The sequence below is a fragment of the Dipodomys merriami genome, unplaced genomic scaffold, assembly GCF_024711535.1.
Source record: "Dipodomys merriami isolate MVZ:Mamm:240054 unplaced genomic scaffold, mDipMer1.0.p SCAF_14, whole genome shotgun sequence".
Classification (NCBI taxonomy): domain Eukaryota; kingdom Metazoa; phylum Chordata; class Mammalia; order Rodentia; family Heteromyidae; genus Dipodomys; species Dipodomys merriami.
Genome location: NW_027202715.1, coordinates 33,748,900 through 33,759,622, shown reverse-complemented (window position 1 = coordinate 33,759,622; position 10,723 = coordinate 33,748,900). Strand labels below are relative to the sequence as shown.

Below are 10,723 nucleotides of genomic sequence, written 5' to 3'. Positions count from 1 at the left end.
AGTCATGTTTTTCTAATATGGATATAACTATGTATATCAGAATATGTATATGTTCATATCTACACATTTATCCCTGTATTTCCGAATCTGTGTGTTTGTAAGTGTGTGCATGTGTAGAAAACAATTATTATTCTCTATTCCTTTCTCTGGTTTATGGCTTTCTGTATCATTATAGAGTTGTATACTCTTCCTATTAGGATATAAGCAAAAGAGCAAGTATTTTGGTAACTATATCCCAGTTTCAATAATGTGAAGTATTTAATGTGGGCGAATGAAAGTTTGGTTAAATGCACTAAGTAGTAAACAATATGGGCCTGTTGAATGATGCATGCTCTCCTCTTCACAAATCTTTAGCGCTAGTAAACACAATGCGCACTGGGCGCTTTGCATCAGAACTCCTGCCCTTCGAGGGGACAGGTCATTTGTTTTTATTTGTGCTCTTTGCTAGTTGCCAAGGGCACCTGGCCTGCAGGGTCTCCTGGGTGTGGGGGTTGAGGGGAGGTGCAGGAGGTTTGGACCAGGTTCGACCCTAAGGGAGAGCTGGGGGCGCACAGCACGGGGGTGGTGGCCCTGGAGGCCCGGGCCGCCCACGCGCATGCTCCGCTGGCTGCCGGGCAGGGCTCTCCTGGGGGTTCACTCGGAAGCTGCGGGGCCGGGCCAGGGCGGAGTCTCTGCTGCACTTCCCGGTGGCGGGCTGCTCTGGTTGGCTATGCTAACCCCCTGATTGGGTGAGCCGACGCCCGCCCTCCCTCCGGGGCCGTCCCAGTCCTGCGAGTCCGCAACTGGCACGCAGCGCCGGCTGTGGGCAGTGCGACCGGGACCGCGGCCGGGAGGGCGATTGCGGTGAGTCCGGCCCGAGGCGCTGGGAAGGCGGCGCCGCGCGGCGCGGTGGGCTGGGAGCTGGGGAGCTGTCTCCGCGCCCCGACGGGTTCCCGGGTCCCCGCAGCTCCCTGCTACGCCCGGGTGCCGGGCGCTGCGGGGGTCCTGGCGCCGGAGGGCGGTGGGGCCAGGCGTCGCCCCGCACTGAGCGGCTGCGGCGCTGGGCGCTGCTCCGGAGCCCCCTGCGCGCTCGGATTTCTCGGCCAGTGCGGCTGCCCAGAGCCCCGCACCGCTGAGATGGCCAGGTGGCCGGCTTCTCAGCCCTCCTGCCTCGTGTCTCTCCTCCGTTTAGCTCCTCGGGGCAGCCTGGCCTCTGTCCCTCAATCTGTTAGTGAATGGTGTGTGGTCAGGAGCAGACCTTGGACGTGGGTCCTGGTTAAATACGAATTCACCTCCCCGTGGAGGCAGGTGGACCCTCTCCGCCCTCCTTTCCTGAAAAGTGGGTAACTTGACACATCCATTCGATGGGGAGGGATGGGTCTACTGCCTGCAGCGCTGTCTGTGGTCCGGCCCTTGGTTTAGGTGTGGTTATCCACTAGAAAGCTGCAGGACAGGCTGGGTGTCTTCTCACATTGGTCTGTTGGGCGGCTCCATCAGTTTTCAGAATCTTTAATACGTGCATGGCACTTGGCTTTACCTGGGTTCACAGTCTGCACCTCAGTTCTTCTGGCCTGAAATGAAGGGAAAGAAGCAGTACTTCATTAGATTGGCACAGAGTCAAAAGAGATTGTTACAAAGAACCCAGATAAAGGTACTAAGAGCCAGAAGAGCACTCTGAACCCAACATAGAGATTTTTTTTTCAATTTTTTTTATTGTGATTAAAGTGATTTCACAAATTTCACAGTATTGTGGGATAGTGATGCTTAAAGTCACAAACACATTCTAACCTTCATGGGGCAAATTGTCGTGGTCTATAAAGTTTATGAGTTCTAACTGTATAGTCAAAGCCCACAGAACGTAGAGATTTTTGTCCTTTAGCTTTCTTTTTTTCTTCTCTAGGCTAGAGCTCTACTTCTTGATCCACAGCTCGACTTCCAGATCTTTGGTAGTTAATTGGAGATAAGTGTCCTATGGACTTTGCTACCCAGACTGGCTTTAAACCACCTTCCCCCTATCTTAGCCTCTTACGTAGCTAGGCCTACAGATGTGATCCACTTGTGTCCTACTCTAGTGTTTTTATTTTTCACAAATGTCTTCTAGGAGAACAACTTGTGGAGTATGTTGAGAAGCAAAGGGTTGTGGAGATAGGAAAAGTAACTGGAAGACATATTCATTCCAGTAGGATGAACTGTGAAAATAAATATTTTTTTTCCTTTTCAGTGAATTTTTTTTTCACTAGTCATAAAGACTTCAGGGATGTTGAAGTTGGGATAAAAACTAACCCAGACCTGTACACCCCTTTCTTGGGTGAATATGTAATGCAGTGGTAGAACCTAATATCCACAAGGCCTTTGGTTTGATTGCCAGCACTAGAAATAAAGATGTATTCAGAATTAAAAGAACTAAACTTGCTTGATCAATACAGACTCAGATAATGGGACTTTCCTTCTTTTTGAGGTTCATTATTGCCTGGAAAAATAACTCTAGTGTGGATTGTGTCAGAAGATAGGAATTGATTGCCTTTTTAATTTGAGAATCAGCTTCTTAACACATGTAGAATACTTACTTTAAGCATAGTTTTCTTTTTTTGTTTTTGGCCCGTCCTGGACTTGAATTCAGGGCCGTGACACTGTCCCTGAGCTTCTGTGCTCAAGGTTAGCACTCTACCACTTGAGCCAGAGCACCACCTTCTGCGTTTTCTCAGTAGTTTATGGAGGTCAGAGTCTCACTGACTTTCCTGCCTGGCTGGCTTCAAACCATGATCCTCAGATCTCAGCCTCCTGAGTAGCTAGGATTACAGGTATGAGCCACTAGTGCCTTGCTTATTTTTTGAACAGCAGTGTTGAGGTATTAATAATATATTATAGATGGCATAATATAGAACTTTTGATATATGTGTAAGTTGTACATTATTGTATACCTGTATGTTATCCCCAAAATATTTCTTGTGTGTATCCTTTGGTAAGCCTTTCCTCCTACCCCTTCTTTCCCCCGGCAATAAGCTATTTTCTGTCAGTATAGATTAGGTGTACTTCCCAAAGCTTGGTATGAATGAGATCAAACAATGTTGATTCTTTCTATCTGTTCAGTGTCTTCATCTGTTTTTTCTCTCTCTCTCTTTCTCTCTCTGTCTCTGTCTCTGTCTCTCTCTCTCTGGTCTGGCTTCTTTAATGTAGTATAATGATTTTAAGATCTGTCCATGTGCATTCATTGCTTTTTATTGATGAATTTGTTTATACATAAATTGTTTATCTACTTACTCATTTGGAACACTAGAATTTTACCAAGTTTGGTCTGTTACATACAAACCTACTGTAAACATTTCTGTGTAAGTCTTTGTACTGGCATATGCACACACATCTTTTTAAGTGAATATATATATATATATATATATATACACATATATATATGTGAATATATACACATATATACATGTGTATATACATGTATATACATATATACATATGTATATATACATACATATGTATATATACATATGTATATACATATGTATATATATACATATATATATATATATATATATATATATATATATATATATACATCTATATATTAACATATAGGGAGCCTGGGCTGTAGGCCCAGCATTTCTCCCCTATTTGCATGTCCTGAGGAGTGTTGTATCATTTCATTTGCAGTGTCCTCGGGTCTTTGCTACACTATAATTTTGAGCTAAACCTGTCAGAAACTAGAATGTCCTCAGCTAGTAATTGGGGAGTTCTAGAAAAGAGAGGATGATTGACTTCTTTACCCCTGTTTCTCTTGCAGGCTTTTTTCTTTCACTTCCCCCCTCCCCCCACTCAGTGACAAACTTGAAGCTTGACATATGGTTTGGTCAAGAACAGAAGTGAGTAGCTAGTGGGAGGTAAGGGCTCATAGTGCCTGAAAGAACATGAAAATGTTTAAATTCCACATGAAAGGGGAAAAGTGAGAAATTAGCCAGCTCTGGCACTTTTTGCCTCTTCCTTTTGCTCACCCTGTCCAAGATTAAGTCCTGCCCTCTGTTATTTCTCTAGGAACCCTTTAAATTTGTGTTGAGTTGTTAAGTGGATGTGCTGGGCTCCAAAGCTCACATGTTAACTGGACAGGAGGTTTTTAGTAAATGAATGTTGCCTTTTTTTTTTTTTTTTGGTCAGTCGTGGGGCCTGAACTCTCGGCACTGTCCCTCAGCTCTTCAGCTCAAGGCTAGCGCTCTACCACTTCAGTCACAGCGCCACTTCTGGCTTTTTCTGCTTATGTGGTGCTGAGAAATCAAACCCAGGGCTTCATGCATGCAAGGCAGGCACTCTACCACTGAGCCACCTTCCCAGACTCTCTCTCTTTTTTTAAATTGAGATGTAACTGTAGTCATTTATTTCATTTCTGGCCTTCACAGAATTCTGCTCTCCCTAAATTCTTTGTGAAATCAGTAAGTGGCTTGCACATTTTTTTTGCATGGTGAAATTCAGGAAAAATAATAACCGAATACTTTCTTTAGATGAAAATGTACTTCTTGGAGTTCTTGGTCTGTTTGGTCCTTGGGATCCTGCACTCCCAGGGGAGCAGAGGGAAGGTGTCAGCTATGAATCCTGAGGCAAACATGACTGTGGTAAGTTTCTCTGTCATGTGCTTTTAAAATGCAGGAATGGCAAATGTTGTTCCCTTAATTGCAGTTAAATAACTGCATGCAGCCACAACTGTCATCTCTTTATAAGAGCTCATTGTTTTTCACTTTCTCTGAATGTGTCATGTATAAGGAATGAACGCCATGTGATTGTTGAAAACTATGCACTTTTTAAGATAGTAATTTTTATTAATCAATTTAACTTTGGAGTCTCATAGAAGTTGTTGAAAGAACAGGGAGAATGGGTGTCACAACTCTTACAGGGCATTATTACTAAGCCTTGGTTTTAAAATACACTCAACAAAGATTGTTATTAAGACTGTCTAGACAATTCTGCTACCACCATTTGTTGAAGAGGCTGTCTTCCAAAAGTTCTGTGTTTTTGGCTCCCTTATCACATATTAGATAGCTACAGGACTGTGGGTTCATTTTGGGTCTTCATTCCATTGGTTCTCAGGCCTATTCTTTTTTTTGTTTTGTTTTGTTTTGTTTTGGGTCTGGTCGTGGGGCCTGAACTCTGGGCCTGGGCCCTGTCCCTCAGCTCTTCAGCTCAAGGCTAGTGCTCTACCACTTGAGCCACAGCGCCACTTCTGGCTTTTTTTCTTTTTTTTTTGCTTATGTGGTGCTGAGGAATTGAACCCAGGGCCTCATGCATGCAAGGCAAGCGATCTACCACTGAGCCACCTTCCCAGCCCGGTCTCGGGCCTATTCTTGTTTTTATTACTGTGGCTTTGTAATAGAGTTTGAAATTTAGTATTGATATTCTTCCAACACTGTTCTTCCTGCTAAGGATTGTTTTTTACCATTTGAGGGTTTTTAAAAATTATTCCATGTGAATTTTTGTATTGCTTTCTCTATAGCATTGAAGAATGTTTTTGGGATTTTGATGAGTATTGTATTGAATTTGTAGATAGCTTTGGGCAGTATTGCCATTTCCACAATATTAATTCTTTTGGTCTAGGAGCATGGAAGGATTTTCTAGTTCCTTAATCTGCTTTAATTTCTTTTTTCAGAGTTTTAAAGTTTTCATAATAGAGGTCCTTCACATCTTTGGTTAAGTTAATTCCTAGGTACTCGATTTTATTTTTTGAGGCTAGTACAAATGGAATTTCTTTCCTGATTTCAGTTGTGATCTTCCCATTGTTAGTATATAGAAAAGCTACTGATTTTTATGGGTTAATTTTGTGCCTGCCATTTTGTTAAAGTTTCAGATCAGCTTAGATGCCCTTAGTGGATGAATGGATCAAAAAAGTGTGGTATCTATGTATCTATCAATATACATGCACAATGAAATTCTATACTTCCTCAGAAAGAATTGTATTGCACCCTTTGTATGGAGATGGTAAGATTTAGGAAAAAAAATTACGTGAAATAAGCCAGACTAAAAAAACATAGGTTGTATGTTTCCCTCATTTGTAGAATGTGCATACAAATCTACAGGTAAACACAATGGATGGTAAAGGACAAAAATATTATACTTGGATAATACAAATTCAACAGGATAATACAAATTCAACAGGACTCTCAAACATTCACACAGCAAGACCAAAGGAGGATATTCATAGGAGATGATCACAAATGCTCAGTATCTTTGTGCATATGATTATATAAAATGATATTTATTGAAATGAACTCCAAGAAATGGAAACAGGAGGGGTTTTTTGCTATTTTTTGTCTCTATTTTTGATTCCTCTACCTTTTGTCTTGTAACCCCTCTGTACATCACCTTTAGAGTAAAAGTAAAAAAAAAGAAAAAAATAAATAAATGAAAGAATGTCTAGGACCATGCTTCCTAGCAAAAGTTAAAGTATCTGAAAAAAAAAATTAGAAGGAATAAGCAAAAATAGCACCTTAATTATTAAAGCATTTCAAAGTTATTTCTCTTAAGTAAATAATCAAAGCTTGAGAATATATTTAGGTGTGAAATATAAAAATACAGATTATTAAAGCAAATACTAAGAATCATCTGAAGAATCATTTTAGAGACTTGGAAAAATTAATAGTCTGGTAATGATGTCTTAAGGTTAAGTTTGAGAGAGAGAGAGAGAGAGAGAGAGAGAGAGAGAGAGAGAGAGAGAGAGAGAGAGAGAGAGAGAGAGAGAGAGAGAGTCTTCAACTGCACCTGGACAGTCTAGTGTAATTATTTTTAGTCTGTTGATTAAAATGGAATTTTTTTATTCTTTGATTTTCTAGGATAGAACTTTGAAAACAAGTGTTAGCTAGCATATTTAGAAAGGAAAGAAATTTCTTTTAGTCTGGTAGCCAGTATAGAATGGAGGTCCAGATCCAAATATTATAACAATATTAGATACACTTGGTACAGAGGATACTAGAATATTCCTGTATGTATGTAAGATTTAGTTTTATGATGGATTGTTGGCCACACTGAAGAGACATACAAAGGTCAGTAATAGTTCATTTCCTAAATACAACATGGAGAATGTTATTATGTGCTGTTTTCTCCTGCTCATGTGGGAAATTGAACCAGATTCTGTCCATAGAATGTGTGTTGCCTTTTCTCCTCCCAGGTGCAAATAATAAGTTACTGGGGATACCCTGGTGAGGAGCATTTCGTGGAGACAAAGGATGGATATATTCTGTGCATTCATAGAATCCCTCATGGGAAGAAGAAGCATTCTGATCAAGGTATGGTATTTCCTGTGGTAAGAGAGAAGAGAGCTCTTCAAGTAAGCTCGAATGCCAGTGGCTCACACTTGAAGCTGGAAATCTCTTTAGACATGCTGTGAGAATGTACCCCTTCTTCCAGTCCTCCCCCTATTTGCCCAGCAATTAACAGGCAAGGTTCCTGGCCTGTGTGTTTATCACAGGGCTACAGGCCAAGGTACCTTGCTCTGGAATACACAGAAAGAAAGCATGAGTCTTGAGATACTCTGAGATCCTGAGAAGAAGCCTTAGGGGACCTCAGTGTAGACCTAGGGCTGTTCCTGACTCCTTATGTGCTCTTCCCACTGTGGGTCTTTCTACCACTTCTATGTCTGTAACAAGGATAGATTCAACGCAGTGATCTCCAAATTTCCATTTAGTTGTGGTACTCTGTGCTACAGGTTATTGGTTATGTTCTTCCTTTGTGGGGGAGGGGTGATGGGGAATGAGGAAGTGTATACTGGGTCATCAGAATGGGGAACATAGACTGAAAGTACCTACTCCAAGTTCTCTCTCTTATAGCATTAGCTGTCCATCTTCTTCCTCTGTTGTGGGACTCCCCTGGTAGAGAACTTTGATATATGTAATACCTGCTGTCTGAGCCAACCTTGTAGGGGACTTTTCAAGAAATGTGTGATGTCATGCATGGGTGCTTTCTTGATGATTTACTTTTTACTGTCCACAACAAAGGATCGTCATTGTCCTATGTGTCATACAAGGGCAATGTTGTCAGTGCTTTCACTTTAGCTAATGGAAAGCCAAATAGAAAAAAAAAAAGAACACAAAGTCCTTTGCACTGAACATGGAATTCATTTTCTAATACAGACCACTTCCCCTCCTGACTTCCTATAAATAGCACCACTGCCCTCTCTATGACTTGGACTGGATACTGCCAAGTCATTCTTCCTCCCTTGTAGCTCCTCCTTCTCCTCCTCCTCTTCCTCATTCCCATTTCATTCTTCCTCTTTCTCTTCCTCCTTCTCTTCCTCATTCTTTAAAAATCTTTCTTTGCAGTTCTGGGATTGAACCCAAGGGCTTCCACATTCTAGGCAAGCACAAGACTGCTTTGCTACATCCTCTGTCCATGCAGAATCATTCTTCACACTCCTACTCAAGCTGTGAGGGCCTCTCTGGACCACCCTTGTTGTATCCTCTGGTTAATCCCTTTCTTATGTTCCCTGAGTATTCTTTTTTCCTGACTTTTTGAAAATTGTTATTTTAAAGAAGATGATAAATACAGAGGTCACAGTTATATAGGTCAGGTAAATGTATATACTGCTTTTTGAACAGCGTCACCCTTTCTCTCACTTTCTCCATTTTCCCCTCCCATCTTCCCTCTCCACAAGTTGTATATTTCATTCTCAACATAGTGAGAATTGCTGATGCATTTTTTCACTTTTTGTTGCTCTCATTTAACTGGACACCCGAAATAGTGCTTGTGCGATTTCCTTTTTTGAGGCTTCCCATATATTATTGAAAAGAAATTAGAAATAGAAATATGGACATTTATTCTACTGTTAACTTATGTATTTATTTATTTTGTGGGTCATGGGGCTTGAACTCAGGGTCTAGGTGTTGTTCCTGAGCTCTTTTGCTCAAGGCTTGTGCTCCTCCACTTTGAGCCACAACTCCAGTTCCAATTTATGACTAGTTAATTGGGAAGAACTTTCTGCCTGGGCTGGATTTGAAATGCAATGTTCAGATCTCAGACTGTAAATAATTAGGATTATAGGCGTGTGCCACCAGTGCCAAGCTTGCTTACTGTTTTTTGTTGGTTTGTTTTGTTTTATTTCCCCACATCCCCTTTATGGGGCCTGAACTCAGTGCCTGCTTGCTCTCATTCTCTTGCTCAGGCTCAACTCATTTGTTCATGGCTGGTGCTTTACTACTTGAGGCACACAGTTTGGCATTTTGCTGGTTAATCAGAAATAGAATCTCAAGTCATTTCTACCAGGGTTGGCTTTGAACAGAGATCTTCCAGGTCTCAGCATCCCAACTAGCTAGGATTACAGACATGTCACACCAGTGCCTGTCTGCTTATGTTTTTAAGAAACTTTTAATATACAGAAAATAATGCCATTAGCACTGCTACTATCTTGGTATAGCTCTGTACCATATAATTGTCTTACTTCAATGAGATATATTAGATATTATTCCTTTATTTGGACCATATTTCTTGGGGAATATGCATTAATAGCCAACTGGTGAGCATCTTTGCATCCTATTGAAGTGGGCTTCTCTGACAGTGTACAGAGCCCCATTTACTGGTCATAGGAGGTTCTGTGTAAACATTCAACAGCACTACCAGGCTTTTCTGCCCTTTGTAAGCTGCTCTTTGCCAGAATTCCTGTTTTTGTCAGTTTCAAATGGTTTTGTAAGATAAACTTGCTTAAAGCCCAGCTATAATGATGTGATTTTGCTAGACTAAAATCTTCTGGGTCCCATGGATGAAGTACCTGCCTATTCTCTTATTCTTTCCTAGCTGGTATCTCAACCTTTAACCCTTGGCTGTTAACAGCATGTACATTCTGTTGTGTACCATTAAGCAATCTTTCCTTCAAGTGTGAGTGACTTTTGCTCTATGCAGACTCCTCCAAGGAATTGAATTCAGAAATCAATCATTTGTAGGGAAGTGGTTTTGTTTTTGTCCGCTCAGCCTGATTACTCAAAGTCATAGGATGTTGGTGCTAGAAGGATCTGCAATTTCTGCTTGGGTCAAGAATTTGGAGAGATTATATTTTTAACATACTTCAGTGGATACTGAAGAATCAATCTAAGCTCTCTACTCTAAAGCAGCACTTTTATTTGCCCAAAGAGCCAAGGTCAAAGAAATGATCAGGTCATAGGGTAATCTATCTGGTCAGTCTGACAAAAGATTTAATGTTCCTTAAGTCTGTGAATATAGAGTTATGTACAAAGTATGGAACAAACTAATCTCATGATGGTTATACTATGTATTTTATTTAGCTAAAATAGAATTCTGGTAGTGACCTCCTTTACAATAAAATACATAGAATAACAACAACAACAACAACAACAACAAGGCAGATTTACTCATCACCAATGAAGAAAAAAAAGCCCCATCCTTACAACATTGCAAATTACCAGACAGTGCCTTGGTGAGTGCATATGGTGTGTGTTGCATATGTATCTCTCTGTGCAGGTGATTAGGTAATATTTTCCCTTTGATTTGTTCCTCCTTATCTGTGGGAGATACATTCTTTTTTATTGTAAGGATGATGAGCAAGGGGTTACAGTTACATAAGTAAGGTGATGAATATATTTCTTGTTGATCAGTGTTACCCTCTCCCTAATTTTCTCCCAGTTTCCCCGTGGGAGATACATCTAAGACATCCCTCCCTGCCAGTGCATGCTAAACTCCGTGTGTACTGAACTCTACATTCACCATGTTTCCTCCTCTCCCCATATGCATGTAGACATGATAAAGTTCAATT

The 10,723-nt window shown here is 41.0% G+C and overlaps 1 protein-coding gene across 2 annotated transcripts in view; it reads left to right on the top strand.

The window, feature by feature from the left end:
- Window positions 1-766: 766 nt before the first annotated feature.
- LOC138826107 (lysosomal acid lipase/cholesteryl ester hydrolase-like) overlaps window positions 767-10,723 on the top strand; it is a 28,401-nt gene continuing 18,444 nt past the window's right edge. Inside the window, exons 1-3 of one of the 2 annotated variants that reach the window (XM_070021152.1) lie at window positions 767-843; window positions 4,479-4,589; window positions 7,133-7,250. In XM_070021152.1, the coding sequence (XP_069877253.1) occupies window positions 4,479-4,589; window positions 7,133-7,250 (229 nt within the window). In that variant the 5' untranslated portion in view covers window positions 767-843. Of the gene's footprint in view, window positions 844-3,812; window positions 3,849-4,478; window positions 4,590-7,132; window positions 7,251-10,723 lie in introns of those variants that run through there. The other variant, XM_070021151.1, reaches the window with a different exon arrangement.